Source organism: Oryx dammah, unplaced genomic scaffold (genome assembly GCF_014754425.2).
Source record: "Oryx dammah isolate SB20612 unplaced genomic scaffold, SCBI_Odam_1.1 HiC_scaffold_24, whole genome shotgun sequence".
Classification (NCBI taxonomy): Eukaryota; Metazoa; Chordata; class Mammalia; order Artiodactyla; family Bovidae; genus Oryx; species Oryx dammah.
Window position 1 is genome coordinate 12,480,897 of NW_024070208.1, and position 17,872 is coordinate 12,498,768.

Here is a 17,872-nt window from a genome sequence, read left to right on the forward strand (position 1 = left end):
AGAGTCAGACATGACTGAGCACAGCGCATGCACACACACACACACACACACACACACATATACCAAGATGAATTATTTGGAAATATATTAGTTTATTCCTGTCAAGATTGCTTTATAAGAGGGGCATGAGTATTATCTCTATGGGTTTTCAAACCTTTATTATGTTTATTTTAAGCTCTCTTCAGTGATTAATTTTGTCCTTGAAGTATCATATTACTGATAATATTTGCTTACTTTTCTGCTTCTTATTTTTATATATTTTAAAAAATATATATGTTGCAGGGTTTACATTGCTTGGTGGTCCACTTCATTTAAACCTTAACTATATTAGTGAAAATGTAATGTGGTTTTTCTTTCAGATATTTGCTGCGCCATCATTTGATGACAAGATCCTAGAAGTCGTTGCAATATTTGACAGCGTGCAAATGGCTGTTTCAAGGGTCATTAAACTGCAGCACCATCGAATCGCCCAGGTTAGTTTCCCTACTCAAACCTGACTTCACTACTTGTGTGCATGTGCGTGCTAAGGTGATTCAGTTGTGTCTGACTCTGTGCAACACTATAGACTGTAGCCCGCCAGCCTCCTTTCTCCATGGAATTCTCCAGGCCCAAATACTGGAGTGGGTTGCCATGCCCTGCGCCAGGGGATCTTCCTGACCCAGGGATCGGACCTGTGTCTCATAAATCTTCTGCATTGGCAGACGGGTTCTTTACCACTAATGCCAGCTGAGAAGCCCTCACCACTTGGGCTGTTGAAAAGCTATTCCAATGACTTGTACCCTGTATATTCATCTATAAAACAATGGGCTTTCTTGTTATTCCAGTTGTTACTGTGTCATCCTACATAGAAAAGCATAACATCCCATTCCACAGAATGGACTAAGAGTCAACTTTGAATACAACCAGATTGAGTGTCAGATGAGTTGTACTCTCAGATAACTCGCTTTATTTCAGTGCCGTACAGTAAAGATCACTATCTTTGGTGACGAGGGAGTCCCAGTGCAGGTGGATGGAGAAGCATGGGTTCAGCCTCCAGGGATTATCAAGATCGTGCACAAGAACAGAGCTCAGATGCTCACCAGGGACAGGGTACGTAACCAAAAATAAGTTCTTCTAGAGTCTGTTCAACCTGTAAAAAGTAAATTGTCATGAAAAACAGAAGCCCAGGGAAAAGATTTAAATTTTCTTTAAAGTCTGACATTTAGATTATTCTGGTTTAAAAATATGAAAAAAATATTTATTTAGTTCTGAAAATGGTTTCTCTTTTTAGGTTTAGAGAAAAATTGAGCAGAAACTGTCTCTGGTCCCACATACGTCCTCACCTCCCTGACAAACACATGAATTCGCCTATTATATTTCCCTATATTGTTCCCCTTAATATCTTGCTTTAGCGTGATACATTTATTACAGCTGATGAACCACTATTGATCCATTATTATTCACTGAAGTAATACTTTGTGTTATCCATTCTATAGGTTTTGACAAGTGTATAATCATTTGTGTCCACCATTACAGATTCATGCCCAATAGTTTCACTGCCCTAAGTATTCCTGTCCTCCTCCTCACATCCCTCCCTCCCTTTTTCCAACCCCTGGCACCCCCATCTTTTTCTGTCTTTACAGTTTTACCTTACCAGAATATGTATTCTTAATTAAGGTCACACCCATAACAAATAAGACTACAACATCCATCCTGTTTGTTATTCATACAGTAGTAAATATTGAAGCATAAGTTGAAGCTTTTTAAAAACTTTCTGATATAATGATCATCAATTACATTACTTTTTATTTGTTGTAATATATGAGAAAACTTTAAGATATCTTCTTCGTCCTTGCAATATATTTCAGGAAGTGTTAGGAAAAAAGTAATAGTAGTTTTAAAGCCATTCGTGTACTATCTAAACACACATTTATTTGTGTGTTTAGCTCTAAGCGCACAGGTCATTGCCTTATTGATTTTAAACAGGCCTTTGAAAGCACCCTGAAGTCTTGGGAAGACAAGCAGAAGTGCGATTCTGGAAAGCCAGTTCTCCGAACGCACTTGTACATCCAGCACGCGGCGGACCTGGCCACGGAGGAAGTGTCTCAGATGCAGCTGTGCTCGCAGGCGGCCGAGGAGCTCATCACCAGGTACCCGAGCCCCGCGAGCTTCGCGGCTGCGAGAACGCCGGGCGTGGCCCGTTCTGCTTTCCGTAGTTTTAATCCATCTCTGTGGTGGTTCCAGGTCTCTGGAAGGGACGCCTCTGTTCTCCATTTGCTATCTCCCTTGTGCCTCAGAAACTTCCCTGGTGACTCAGACGGTAGTGTCTGCCTGCGGTGCGGGAGACCCGGGTTCGATCGCTGGGTCGGGAAGATTCCCTGGAGAAAGCAAGGGCAATCCACTCCAGCGCTCTTGCCTGGAAAATCCCATGGACGGAGGAGCCTGATAGGCTACAAGGCTACAGTCCATGAGGTCGCGAAGAGTCGGACACGACTGAGCGACTTTCACTTTCACTTCACTTGTGCCTCCGAAATCCCTGTTTTCCTTCATCAGTCCACTCCGACACCAGGACAGGCTGGGTCTCAGACTTCCTGAAACACGAGGGAGAGCTTGCACAGTGTACACTCTTGTTATTGTATATATTTTTTGTTATATATGTGCTCAGTCGCTTCCATCCTGTCCGACTCTTTGCGACCCCATGGACTGTAGCCCTCCAGGCTCCTCAGGCCGTGGGATTTTTCTGGCACGGATACTGCCATGGGTTGCCATTTTCTTCTCCAGGGGATCTACCCCACCCAGGGATCAAACCTGTGTCTCCTGCGTCTCCTGTGTGGCAGTTGGATTCTTGACCACTGAGCCACCTGGAAAGCCCTATTTTATAGATGGTGCTAGTGGTAAAGAACCCGCCTGCCAAGGCAGGAGATATAAAAGATGTGGGTTCAATTCCTGGGTTGGGAAGATCCCCTGGAGAAAGGAATGGCAACCCACTCCAGTATTCTTGCCTGGAGAACTCGTGGACAGAGGGGCCTGGCGGGCTACAGTCCATGGGGTTACAAGAGTTGGACACGACTGAAGCAACTTAACGCATATAAAACATATATGTATGTATTATGTATATATATTACATATGTATAACCCTTTTGTTATTATTTCCCCACTTTACATACAGTCTTTACAGTGCATGTGTGCCCAGTCACCCAGTCATGTCCGACTCGTTGTGACCCCCACAGACTGTAGCCCACCAAGGTTCTCTGTCCATGAAATTCTCCAGGCAGGAATACTGGAGTGGGTTGCCATGCCCTTCTGCATGTCTCACCCAGGGATCGAACCCAGGTCTCTTGTGTCTCCTGCATTGGCAGGCGGATTCGTTACCCCTGAGCCACCCAGGAAGCCCTCTTTATACTACATTACTCACTTATATGGTGCTTTGTAATTATTAAATGTTTATAGGATATAGAAGGAAATATTAACCCTGCTCCCAAGAAGAGTCAGGGGGTGGGGATGGGTGGAAACAGTCCAAAAATCTGTTTCCAGTAGATACATCACAGACTTTGCCAGACCACAGAAATTAATTTTAGGAGACAGAAAGAGAAGATTAAAGAAAAGAAAAAGTTCTGTGAACATAAAGCAGATAAAATCACTATGACCAGGACTAAACTTCAAAGATGAGGCGGGACCACAGGCATGCATCTTCTCACCTCCTCACCCAAATCACATCTACCCAATGTGGGTAAGAGCTGCCTGACCAGGTCACTGTGAAGGTTAAGTGAGACTCGCCATGGAAAGCTCCGTTGGCACAGCAGGTCTGGCATATTCGGTGTTCTGTGCATGATTGCTGTTAAAGTCTTCCCACACCTTCACCTGGTCACTGATCAAAACGCTGAAACAGAAAAGGAAAGCAAAGCTTAGGAGTCCAAGGAGCTAACTTGCTTCCTTTCCCCTCCCCACCCTCTCTGCCTGCTTTCTCTCACTCATTTCTTATTTTCCTCTTTAAATATGTGTTAGATGCCCAGAGTGTGCTAGATGTTAGAGATATGAAAAAAGATAACACACTCCCTACTGCTGGAGACCAATATTTAACATTTTAGAATAAAGGATGATAACTGTAAGATACTGAGTAGCTTAGGAAAAAGATAAGGGAAAATTAATATTTAGCCAGCTAAATCCACGTAACTGCATTATTGTGCATCTCAGCTTCTTATCCACAGACATAGTAGTTTTAAGGTAAATACATCTTAGATAATGTGAACATCTTCTGTTGACTTCAATTTACAGATTTTTTTGTGTTTTTTTTTTTCTTTTTTCCTGGCTTTAGTGAGGTACAATGGACAAATAAAAATTCTATACTGTATATTTAAGGTATGCAGTGTGATGGTTTGATGTACATATATATTGTAAAATAATTAATACAATCCAGCTAATTAATACATTATGGAGAGCAGTATGGAGGTTCCTTAGTTTTCCTGAAACTAAAGCATGCTCCCTTGAAACCACAATGTTCTTCCTACATTATCATCCTGTCAACCAACCAAATATCCTTATCCAAAAAAAATAAAGATGGGGACATGATTCCCTATCAGCCAAGAAATCAGGCTCACTCATCAATTTTCCGAATGTGTATTCATTTGAAGAAGCAGAAAAGTGAAAGTTGGTCTCATAGTTGGGTCCAGCTCTCTGTGACCCCGTGGACTGCAGCCTCTGCTGCTCCTCTGTCCATGGAATTCTCCAGGTAAGAATACTGGAGTGGGTGGCCATTCCCTTCTCCAGGGGATCTTCCTGACTCAGGGATCAAACCCAGGTCTCCTGCACTGCAGCAGATTCTTTACCATCTGAGCCACCAGGGAAGCCCGCACCTAGTAGGAAATTCAGTTAGCAGCTGGAAATGTTCTCTTGATGTTGAGTACTTTCTTTTGCCTTGAAAATTAGAATAACATTTACTCATCTCTGTTCTTCCTCTTCCTCTTCTTCATGATTTCAAGGTTATTGATAAGAATGCTTAGGTGGTGTTTGCAAGTTCCTTTGTGTCTTGGATATCAATCATATGATCCTTAAGAATTAAATTCTTCTCCTTTGCTCATGATTCAGCCATGGATCCTTAAGAATGAAATTCTTCTCCTTTGTTCGTGATTCAGCCACGGAGGACTTCTGTCTCTTCCTTTGTTCTTCCCTTTCTGGATTGAAGATCATTCTGCTTGAAGATGTCAGAAGCAAAAGGATTAGAATAGACGTACCTTCTTGTTTATTGCACACCTTGCTCATTTTCTAGCAGTCAGTAGAATTTCTCCTTTTTCTCTTTGACCTTATTGCCCTGCCTTTCTAGATCCTGTCCTTCTAGGACTGTTCTTGAAGGTCTAGATTCCAAAGAACTGCGGCACAACAGGCTTTGGTGTTGGATAGACATAGAGTAAAATCCAGGCTGTATCACTGATTAGTTTTGTGTACATACTAATGCTCTCTGAGCCTCCTATGTCATCATCTGCAAAGTGGAGAAAAACCGCAACTACCTGTTACGTTGTGAACATTAAATTAGATAGTGCATATAAAGCACTTAGCATGATGATATATGTGGCAATGTTTTCCCCTACTCCAGTACTTTGGCCTCCTAATACAAAGAGCTGACTCATTTGAAAAGACCCTGATACTGGGAAAGATTGAAGGTGGGAGGAAAAGGGGACGACAGAGGATGAGATGGCTGGATAGCATCACTGACTCGATGGACATGAGTTTGGGTAAACTCCGGGAGTTGGTGATGGACAGGGAGGCCTGGCGTGCTGTGGTTCATGGAGTCGCAAAGAGTCAGACACGACTAAGCAACTGGACTGAACTGACTGAAGCTGTTGTAACTGTGCCTGGTCGAAGTTTCAGTGAATTTAACATGTGTCTACACTCTACATTTGGGACCCCTCTCAACTTTCCAGTGATAACGCAAAATGAAGTGTTACTATATCTTGTGCTTCCAAGTAGCACCTCAGTATGCATATCTCTGATGCTAGGCCTAACATTTTTTCAATTTAATTAATTTATTTTTGGCTGCACTGGGTGCTTGTTGCTGCCCACAGACTCTCTAGTTGCAGTGAGCAGGGGTTCCTCTTTGTTGCAGCGTGTAGGCGTCTCGTTGTGGTGGCTTCTCTCGGGTGCCTGGGCTTCAGTAGTTGTGGCGCTTGGGCTTGATTGATTGCCCCAAGGCATGAGGAATCTTCCCAGACCAGGGATAAAACCTGTGTTTGATCTGCATTGGCAGGCAGATTCTTAACCACCCGGAGAGTCCATAGGCCTAACTTTTTATTTTTTATTTTTATTTGTTTGTTTTCCACTAGTTTCTTAGTGGGTGTTTATTTTTTATTTTTATTTTTTTAATTTTAATTTTTACTTTATTTTGCTTTACAATACTGTATTGGTTTTGCCATACATTGACATGAATCCGCCATGGCTGTACATGAGTTCCCAATCCTGAACCCTCCTCCCACCTCCCACCCCATATCATCTCTCTGGATCTTCCCCGTGCACCAGCCCCAAGCATCCTGTATCCTGTATCGAACATAGACTGGTGATTCATTTCTTACATGATAGTATACATGTTTCAGCGCCATTCTCCCAAATCATCCCACCCTCGCCCTCTCCCACAGAGTCCAAAAGTCCGTTCTATACATCTGTGTCTCTTTTGCTGTCTCACATACAGGGTTATCATTACCATCTTTCTAAATTCCATATATATGTGTTAGTATACTGTATTGGTGTTTTTCTTTCTGGCTTACTTCACTCTGTATAATAGGCTCCAGTTTCATCCACCTCATTAGAACTGATTCAAATGTATTCCTTTTAATGGCTGAGTAATACTCCATTGTGTATATGTACCACAGCTTTCTTATCCATTCATCTGCTGATGGACATCTAGGTTGTTTCCATGTCCTGACTATTATAAACAGTGCTGCGATGAACATTGGAGTACATGTGTCTCTTTCAATTCTGGTTTCCTTGGTGTGTATGCCCAGCAGTGGGATTGCTGGGTTGTATGGCAGTTCTATTTGCAATTTTTTAAGGAATCTGCACACTATTCTACATAGTGGCTGTACTAGTTTGCACTCCCACCAACAGTGTAGGAGGGTTCCCTTCTCTCCACACCCTCTCCAGCATTTATTGCTTGTAGACTTTTGGATTGCTGCCATTCTGACTGGTGTGAAGTGGTATCTCATTGTGGTTTTGATTTGCATTTCTCTGATAATGAGTGATGTTGAGCATCTTTTCATGAGTTTGTTAGCCATCTGTATGTCTTCTTTGGAGAAATGTCTGTTTAGTTCTTTGGCCCATTTTTTGATTGGGTCATTTATTTTTCTGGAATTGAGCTACATAAGTTGCTTGTATACTTTTGAGATTAGTTGTTTGTCAGTTGCTTCATTTGCTATTATTTTCTCCCATTCTGAAGGCTGTCTTTTCACCTTGCTTATAGTTTCCTTTGTTGTGCAGAAGCTTTTAAGTTTAATTAGATCCCATTTGTTTATTTTTGCTTTTATTTCCAGTATTCTGGGAGGTGGATCATAGAGGATCCTGCTGTGATTTATGTCGGAGAGTGTTTTGCCTATGTTCTCCTCTAGGAGTTTTATAGTTTCTGGTGTTACATTTATATCTTTAATCCATTTTGAGTTTATTTTTGTGTATGGTGTCAGAAAGTGTTCTAATTTCATTCTTTTACAAGTGGTTGACCAGTTTTCCCAGCACCACTTGTTAAAGAGATTGTCTTTAATCCATTGTATATCCTTGCCTCCTTTGTCAAAGATAAGGTGTCCATAGGTGTGTGGATTTATCTCTGGGCTTTCTGTTTTGTTCCATTGATCTATATTTCTGTCTTTGTGCCAGTACCATACTGTCTTGATGACTGTGGCTTTGTAGTAGAGCCTGAAGTCAGGCAGGTTGATTCCTCCAGTTCCATTCTTCTTTCTCAATATTGCTTTGGCTATTCGAGGTTTTTTGTATTTCCATACAAATTGTGAAATTATTTGTTCTAGCTCTGTGAAAAATACTGCAGGTAGCTTGAACGGGATTGCATTGAATCTGTAGATTGCTTTGGGTAGTATACTCATTTTCACTATATTGATTCTTCCAATCCATGAACATGGTATATTTCTCCATCTATTAGTGTCCTCTTTGATTTCTTTCACCAGTGTTTTATAGTTTTCTATATATAGGTCTTTAGTTTCTTTAGGTAGATATATTCCTAAGTATTTTATTCTTTTCGTTGCAATGGTGAATGGAATTTTTTCCTTAATTTCTTTTTCTGCTTTCTCATTATTAGTGTATAGGAATGCAAGGGATTTCTGTGTGTTGATTTTATATCCTGCAGCTTTACTATATTCACTGATTAGCTCTAGTAATTTTCTGGTGGAGTCTTTAGGATTTTCTATGTAGAGGATCATATCATCTGCAGTGAGAGTTTTACTTCTTCTTTTCCAATTTGGATTCTTTTTATTTCTTTTTCTGCTCTGATTGCTATGGCCAAAACCTCCAGAACTATGTTGAATAGTAGCAGTGAAGGTGGGCACCCTTGTCTTGTTCCTGACTTTAGGGGAAATGCTTTCAGTTTCTCACCATTGAGGATAATGTTTGCTGTGGGTTTGTCATATATAGCTTTTATTATGTTGAGGTATGTTCCTTGTATTCCTGCTTTCTGGAGAGTTTTTATCGTAAATGGATGTTGAATTTTGTCAAAAGCCTTCTCTGCTTCTATTGAGATAATCATATGGCTTTTATTTTTCAATTTGTTAATATGGTGAATTACATGGATTGATTTGCAGATATTGAAGAATCCTTGCATCCCTGGGATAAAGCCCACTTGGTCATGGTGTATGATCTTTTTAATGTGTTGTTGGATTATGATTGCTAGAATTTTGTTAACGATTTTTGCATCTGTGTTCATCAGTGATATTGGCCTGTAGTTTTCTTTTTTTGCGGCATCTTTGTCAGGTTTTGGTATTAGGGTGATGGTGGCCTCATAGAATGAGTTTGGAAGTTTACCTTCCTCTGCAATTTTCTGGAAGAGTTTGGGTAGGATAGGTGTTAGCTCTTCTCTAAATTTTTGGTAGAATTCAGCTGTGAAGCCGTCTGGACCTGGGCTTTTGTTTGCTGGAAGATTTCTGATTACAGTTTCAATTTCCGTGCTTGTGATGGGTCTATTAAGATTTTCTATTTCTTCCTGGTTCAGTTTTGGAAAGTTGTACATTTCTAAGAATTTGTCCATTTCTTCCACGTTGTCCATTTTATTGGCATATAATTGCTGATAGTAGTCTCTTATCCTTTGTATTTCTGTGTTGTCTGTTGTGATCTCTCCATTTTCATTTCTAATGTTATTGGTTTGAGTTTTCTCCCTTTGTTTCTTGATGAGTCTGGCTAATGGTGTGTCAATTTTATTTATCCTTTCAAAGAACCAGCTTTTGGTTTTATTGATTTTTACTATGGTCTCTTTTGTTTCTTTTGCATTTATTTCTGCCCTAATTTTTAAGATTTCTTTCCTTCTACTAACTCTGGGGTTCTCCATTTCTTCCTTTTCTAGTTGCTCTAGGTGTGAAAGTGAAAAGTGAAAGTGAAGTCACTCAGTCGTGTCCGACTCTTAGGTGTAGAGTTAGGTTATTTATTTGACTTTTTTCTTGTTTCTTGAGGTATGCCTGTATTACTATGAACTTTCCTCTTAGCACTGCTTTTATAGTGTCCCACAGGTTTTGGGTTGTTGTGTTTTCATTTTCGTTCATTTCTATGCATATTTTGATTTCTTCTGTGATTTGTTGGTTATTCAGAAGCGTGTTGTTTATCCTCCATATGTTGGAATTTTTAATAGTTTTTCTCCTGTAATTGAGATATAATCTTAATGTGTTATGGTCAGAAAAGATGCTTGGAATGATTTCAATTTTTTTGAATTTGTCAAGGTTAGATTTATGGCCCAGGATGTGATCTATCCTGGAGAAGGTTCCGTGAGCACTTGAGAAAAAGGTGAAATTCATTGTTTTGGGGTGAAATGTCCTATAGATACCAATTAGATGTAACTGGTCTATCGTATCATTTAAAGTTTGCGTTTCTTTGTTAATTTTCTGTTTAGTTGATCTGTCCATAGGTGTGAGTGGGGTATTAAAGTCTCCTGCTATTACTGTGTTATTGTTAATTTCCCCTTTCATACTTGTTAGCATTTGTCTTACATATTGTGGTGCTCCTATGTTAGGTGCATATATATTTATAATTGTTATATCTTCTTCTTGGATTGATCCTTTGATCATTATATAGTGGCCTTCTTTGTCTCTTTCACAGCCTTTGTTTTAAAGTCTATTTTATTGGATAGGAGTATTGCTACTCCTGCTTTCTTTTGGTCTCTATTCGCATGGAATATTTTTTTCCAGCCCTTCACTTTCAGTCTGTATGTGTCCCTTGTTTTGAGGTGGGTCTCTTGTAGGCAGCATATATAGGGGTCTTGTTTTTGTATCCATTCAGCCAGTTTTTGTCTTTTGGTTGGGGCATTCAACCCATTTACGTTTAAGGTAATTATTGATAAGTATGATCCCGTTGCCATTTACTTTATTGTTTTGGGTTCGGGTTTATACGCCCCTTTTTGTGTGTCCTGTCCAGAATGTGGTCCACTGGAGAAGGGAATGGCAAGCCCCTTCAGCATTCTTGCCTTGAGAACCCCATGAACAGTAGGAAAAGGCAAAATGATAGGATACCAAAAGAGGAACTCCCCAGGTCATTAGGTGCCCAATATGCTACTGGAGATGAGTGGAGAAATAACTCCAGAAAGAATGAAGGGATGGAGCCAAAGCAAAAACAATACCCAGCTATGGATGTGACTGGTGATGGAAGCAAGATCCGATGCTGTAAAGAGCAATATTGCATAGGAACCTGGAATGTCAGGTCCATGAATCAAGGCAAATTGGAAGTGGCCAAACAACAGATGGCAAGGGTGAACGTCGACATTCTAGGAATCAGCGAACTAAAATGGGCTGGAATGAGTGAATTTAACTCAGATGACCATTATATCTACTACTGCGGGCAGGAATCCCTCAGAAGAAATGGAGTAGCCATCATGGTCAACAAAAGAGTCCGAAATGCAGTACTTGGATGCAGTCTCAAAAACGACAGAATGATCTCTGTTCATCTCCAAGGCAAACCATTCAATATCACAGTTATCCAAGTCTATGCCCCAACCAGTAATGCTGAAGAAACTGAAGTTTAACGGTTTTATGAAGACCTACAAGACCTTTTAGAAGTAACACTCAAAAAATGATGTCCTTTTCATTATAGGGGACTGGAATGCAAAAGAAGGAAGTCAAGAAACACCTGGAGTAACAGGCAAATTTGGCCTTGGAATGTGGAATGAAGCAGGGCAAAGACTAACAGAGTTTTGCCAAGAAAATGCACTGGTCATAGCAAACACCTTCTTCCAACAACACAAGAGAAGACTCTACACATGGACATCACCAGATGGTCAACACCGAAATCAGATTGATGATATTCTTTGCAGCCAAAGATGGAGAAGCTCTATACAGTCAACAAAAACAAGACCAGGAGCTGACTGTGGCTCAGATCATGAACTCCTTATTACCAAATTCAGACTTAAATTGAAGAAAGTAGGGAAAACCACTAGACAATTCAGGTATGACCTAAATCAAATCCCTTATGATTATACAGTGAAATGAGAAATAGATTTAAGGGCCTAGATCTGATAGATAGAGTGCCTGATGAACTATGGACTGAGGTTCGTGACATTGTACAGGAGACAGGGATCAAGACCATCCCCATGGAAAAGAAATGCAAAAAAGCAAAATGGCTGTCTGGGGAGGCCTCACAAATAGCTGTGAAAAGAAGAGAGGCGTAAAGCAAAGGAGAAACGGAAAGATATAAGCATCTGAATGCAGAGTTCCAAAGAATAGCAAGAAGAGATAAGAAAGCCTTCTTCAGCTATCAATGCAAAGAAATAGAGGAAAACAACAGAATGGGAAAGACTAGAGGTCTCTTCAAGAAAATTAGAGATATCAAGGGAACATTTCATGCAAAGATGGGCTCGATAAAGGACAGAAATGGTGTGGACCTAACAGAAGCAGAAGATATTAAGAAGAGGTGGCAAGAATACACGGAAGAACTGTACAAAAAAGATCTTCACGACCAAGATAATCATGATGATGTGATCACTAATCTAGAGCCAGACATCTTGGAATGTGAAGTCAAGTGGGCCTTAGAAAGCATCACTACGAGCAAAGCTAGTGGAGGTGATGGAATTCCAGTTGAGCTGTTTCAAATCCTGAAAGATGATGCTGTGAAAGTGCTGCACTCAATATGCCAGCAAGTTTGGAAAACTCAGCATTGGCCACAGGACTGGAAAAGGTCAGTTTTCATTCCAATTCCAAAGGAAGGCAATGCCAAAGAATGCTCAAACTACCGCACAGTCGCACTCATGTCACATGCTAGTAAAGTAATGCTCAAAATTCTCCAAGCCAGGCTACAGCAATATGTGAACCGTGAACTTCCAGATGTTCAAGCTGGTTTTAGAAAAGGCAGAGGAACCAGAGATCAAATTGCCAACATCTGCTGGATCATGGAAAAAGCAAAAGAGTTCCAGAAAAACATCTATTTCTGCTTTATTGACTATGCCAAAGCCTTTGACTGTGTGGATCACAATAAACTATGGAAAATTCTGAAAGAAATGAGAATACCAGATCACCTAACCTGCCTCTTGAGAAATCTGGATGCAGGTCAGGAACAACAGTTAGAACTGGACATGGAACAACAGACTGGTTCCAAATAGGAAAAGGAGTACGTCAAGGCTGTATATTGTTACCCTGCTTATTTAACTTCTATGCAGAGTACATCATGAGAAACGCTGGACTGGAAGAAACACAAGCTGAAATCAAGATTGCCGGGAGAAATATCAATAACCTCAGATATGCAGATGACACCACCCTTATGGCAGAAAGTGAAGAGGAGCTAAAAAGCCTTGATGAAAGTGAAAGAGGAGAGTGAAAAAGTTGGCTTAAAGCTCAACATTCAGAAAACGAAGATCATGGCATCTGGTCCCATCACTTCATGGCAAATAGATAGGGAAACAGTGGAAACAGTGTCAGACTTTATTTTGGGGTGCTCCAAAATCACTGCAGATGGTGACTGCAGCCATGAAATTAAAGACGCTTACTCCTTGGAAGAAAAGTTATGACCAACCTGGATAGCATATTCAAAAGCAGAGACATTACTTTGCCGACTAAGGTCCGTCTAGTCAAGGCTGTGGTTTTTCCTGTGGTCAGGTATGGATGTGAGAGTTGGACTGTGAAGAAGGCTGAGCACCGAAGAATTGATGCTTTTGAACTATGGTGTTGGAGAAGACTCTTGAGAGTCCCTTGGACTGCCAGGAAATCCAACCAGTCCATCCTGAAGGAGTCAAGCCTGGGATTTCTTCGGAAGGAATGATGCTAAAGCTGAAGCTCCAGTACTTTGGCCACCTCATGCGAAGAGTTGACTCATTGGAAAAGACTGATGCTGGGAGGGATTGGGGGCAGGAGGAGAAGGGGATGACAGAGGATGAGATGGCTGGATGGCATCACTGACTCGATGGATGTGAGTCTGAGTGAACTCTGGGAGATGGTGATGGACAGGGTGGCCTGGCGTGCTGCGATTCATGGGGTCGCAAAGAGTCGGACACGACTGAGCGACTGAACTGAACTGAGCATTTGTTGGAGAGCTGGTTTGGTGGTGCTGAATTTTGTCAGCTTTGGTTGTCTGTAAAGCTTTTGATTTCTCCTTCATATTTGAATGAGATCCTTGCTGGGTACAGTAATCTGGGCTGTAGGTTATTTTCTTTCATCACTTTAAGTATGTCTTGCCATTCCCTCCTGGCCTGAACAGTTTCTATTGAAAGATCTGCAGTTATCCTTATGGGAATCCCGTTGTGTGTTTTTTGTTGTTTTTCCCTTGCTGCTTTTAATATTTGTTCTTTGTATTTGATCTATGTTAATTTGATTAATATGTGTCTTGGAGTGTTTCGTCTTGGGTTTATCCTGTTTGGAACTCTCTGGGTTTCTTGGACTTGGGTGATTATTTCCTTCCCCATTTTGGGAAGTTTTCAACTATTATCTCCTCAAGTATTTTCTCATGGTCTTTCTTTTTGTCTTCTTCTTCTGGGATTCCTATAATTCGAATGTTGGAGCATTTCATATTGTCCTGGAGGTCTCTGAGATTGTCCTCATTTCTTTTAATTCGTTTCTCTTTTTTCCTCTCTGATTCATTTATTTCTACCATTCTATCTTCTATTTCACTAATTGTATCTTCTGCCTCTGTTATTCTACTATTTGTTAACTCCAGAGTGTTTCTGATCTCATCCATTGCATTATTCATTATATATTGACTCTTTTTTATTTCTTCTAGGTCCTTGTTAAACCTTTCTTGCATCTTCTCAATCCTTGTCTCCAGGCTATTTATCTGTGATTCCATTTTTATTTCAAGATTTTGGATCATTTTCACTGTCATTATTCAGAATTCCTTCTCAGGTAGATTCCCTATCTCTTCCTCTTTTGTTTGGTTTGGTGGGCATTTCTCCTGTTCCTTTACCTGCTGGGTATTCCTCTGTCTCTTCATCTTGGTTATATTGCTCTGTTTGCGGTGGCCTTTCTGTAATCTGGGAATTTGTGGAGTTCTCTTTATTATGGAGTTTCCTCGCTGTGGGTGGGGTTATATCAGTGGCTTGTCAAGGTTTCTTGGTTAGGGGAGCTTGTGTCAGAGTTCTAGGGGATGGAGCTGGATTTCTTCTCTCTGGAGTGCAATGAAGTGTCCAGTAATGAGTTATGAGATGTCAGTGGTTTTGGAGTAACTTTGAGCTGCCTGTATATTGAAGCTCAGGGGTGTGTTCCTGTGTTGCTGGAGAATTTGTGTGGTATGTCTTGCTCTGGAATTTGTTGGTCCTTGGGTGGTGCATGGTTTCATTGTAGGTATGGAGGCATTTGATGAACTCCTATCAATTAATGTTCCCTGGATTCAGGAGTTCCCTGATGTTCTCAGGATTTGGACTTAAGCCTCCTGCTTCTGGTTTACAGTTTTATTTTTACAGTAGCCTCAAAACTTCTCCAGCTATACAGCACCGATGATAAAACATCTAGGTTAAAGATGAAAAGTTGCTCCACATTGAGGGACACCCAGAGAGGTTCACTGAGTTACATGGAGAAGAGAAGAGGGAGGGGGAGTTAGAGGTGACTGGAATGAGATGCGGTGAGATCAAAAGAGGAGAGAGCAAGCTAGTCAATAGTCACTTCCTTATGTGTGCTCCTCAGTCTAGACTGCTCAGAGATGTTCATGGAGTTATACAGGGAAGAGGAGAGGGAGGAAGTAGACAGAGGTGGCCAGGAGGATAAAAGAGGGAAATGAAAAGGAGAGAGACAGATCCAGCCAGTAACCAGTTCCCTAAGTGTTCTCCATCGTCTGGAACACACAGAGATTCACAGAGTTCGGTAGAGAAGAGAAGGGGGAGGGAGGAGACAGAGACAACCTGGTGGAAAAAAAGGAGAGTCCAAAGGAGGGGAGAGTGGTCAAGCCAGTAATCTCGCTCTCAGGTAAAATTGGGTTCTGAAGATTGGGTTTATAAATGTACGAAATTGACAACAAATACCAAAAAGCAAAGATTAAAAATCTAGAGTAGAGTTTGGATTTTCAAAAATACAATATTAAAGAAAAGAAGAAGAAAAGAAAAAAAAAGTTAGAAGAATTATTAAAAAACAACAACAACCACACACACACAAATATATATATATATATATACGACATTTAAAAATAGGGTGTTTTTTTTGAAAAGTAATAGGAGGTTATAAAAATTAAAATTAAAGGAGAAATAGGGGACTTAAAAATTTTTTAAAGTTTAAAAAAAAAGAAAAAACAACCAAACAACATCAACAAAACAAACAAAAAAAAAAGAGAATGATCGAAAAAATAGTAAAGATATATTCTGGCAATTTCTCTGGTGTTGTGGGCAGTGTGGGGTCACTTCCAAGGCAGTTCCCTCTGTTTAGCTGCTTCTGTTTGCTGGTTTCTTCAGTGTCTGATTTCTGCCCTGACAAAAGGGGGGCGGTGGTGGACACTTTTTTTTTTTTTAGGCTCACTTGTTCAGTCGCGCTGTGGGGAGGGAGGGATGCTGCAAACAAATAACACTGGTGTGTGCTTGCAGTGTCTCAGCCACGCTGGGGATGCCCCTGCACACGGCGCACACCGCTCAGGCTCTACGTTGCTCCGCCGGGAGCCGTCTGAGGCCAGCCCTAGGCTGCATGCACCTCCCCGGTCTAAGCCGCTCAGGCTCGGCTCTCAGGTAGCCCTCAGAGGCGCAGATTAGCTTGGGCCTGCATTTTGTGCCCTTCCCAGGTCCGAGTAGCTCAGGTGTTTGGCGAGCGCGATCGCTGCAACTTACCACCTTTCCCGTCCCTGCTGCTCAGTTTTCTGGGTATACCGCTGGCTCCCCTTCTCAGGCGGATGGTGACTGTCCAGAACCCCAAGAAGTCTTAGCAAAGAAGCCTGCTTGCAGTTTGGTAGGTAATGCCTCTCTGGGGCTGTGATTGCCCCCTTCCAGCCCTTACGACTCTAGCTGCCTGTCCCGGGAGGGGGATGGTCTGCAGCCGGCTATTTCTGTTCCATCCTTTGTTCTGTGCGTGGTCCTGGCGGTGTCTTATGTTAGAGCTTTTCGCGTGGTAGCTATCCCCCAGTCTGGTATGCTAGCCCAAGTTACTTCGCTCTGGTTACACTCAGGGCATTCCACCCGATTCTTAAAAAGCACTGCAGCCTGCGCCTCTCTGTCCAGCCCCCACTTGCTAGTGGTGGATGCAGGCGTCTGCGCTGCTTCTCCACTGGGGGAGTTACCGTTGGGCTCGTAATCTGTTGGGTTTAATTATTTATTTATTTTTCTTCCCTGTTATGTTGCCCTCTGTGCTTCCAAGGCTTGCCACAGACTCGGCAGCGAGAGTGTTTCCTGGTGTTTGGAAACTTCTCTCTTTTTAAGACTCCATTCCCGGGACGGGACTCCCTTCCTGGGACGGAGCTCCCTCCCTACCTCCTTTGTCTCTTTTTTCGTCTTTTATATTTTTTCCTACCTGTTTTTGAAGAAAATGATCTGCTTTTCTGGATGCCTGATTTCCTCTGCCAGCATTCAGAAGTTGTTTTGTGGAGTGTACTCAGCGTTGAAATGTTCTTTTGATGAATTTGTGAGGGAGAAAGTGATCTCTCTGTCCTATTCCTCTGCCATTTTAGGACCGCCCCCCCTAACTTTTTATATAAAAGATTCTGGGGTTGATATTTTTTGTTTCCTGGTGGCTCGGATGGTAAAGAATCTTGCCTGCAATGTGGGCTACCCAGATTCGATCCCTGCATCGAATCCGGGATCCCCTGGAGGAGGGCATGGCACCCCACTCCAGTATTCTTGCCTGGGAAATCCCATGGACAGAGGAGCCTGGCAGCCTCAGTCCATGGGGTCACAAAGAGTCAGACACGACTGAGCGCCTAACACATACACACATTTTTTGTTGCAGTAGGGTTTGAATTTTGTAAATCTACCCTGTACCATTCATAATTGAGCAGTTATTAAAAAATTTTTTCCTTTCATGCTTTTTTTTTTTTTTACTTGTTTCATTCTACCATTTCTACACTTCAGAAAACTCAAGTAGCACTCGGAAGAGTGGTGTGTTCATGGGTCTTGTTTCTGCCTCCAGGATCTGCGATGCAGCCACCATCCACTGTCTCTTGGAGCAGGAGCTGGCCCACGCGGTGAACGCCTGCTCCCATGCCCTGAACAAAGCCAACCCACGCTTCCCAGAGGTGAGGAGCTAATGGTAAATGCCCATTCCACACATTTTTTGGTGTTACGTACACAGCTTGATACTTTAAAAATGCTACATGCTTT

General features: G+C 41.7%; 1 protein-coding gene across 3 annotated transcripts in view; it reads left to right on the forward strand.

Annotated features, from left to right (window-relative positions):
• The window catches only part of DGKH (diacylglycerol kinase eta), a 223,850-nt gene that overhangs the window by 177,668 nt on the left and 28,310 nt on the right, over nucleotides 1-17,872 (forward strand). For all 3 annotated transcript variants that reach the window (XM_040267184.1, XM_040267185.1, XM_040267186.1), the window contains 4 exons: nucleotides 360-473; nucleotides 955-1,089; nucleotides 1,966-2,129; nucleotides 17,682-17,787. In XM_040267184.1, coding sequence (XP_040123118.1) covers nucleotides 360-473; nucleotides 955-1,089; nucleotides 1,966-2,129; nucleotides 17,682-17,787 — 519 coding nt within the window. The remainder of the gene's footprint in view (nucleotides 1-359; nucleotides 474-954; nucleotides 1,090-1,965; nucleotides 2,130-17,681; nucleotides 17,788-17,872) is intronic.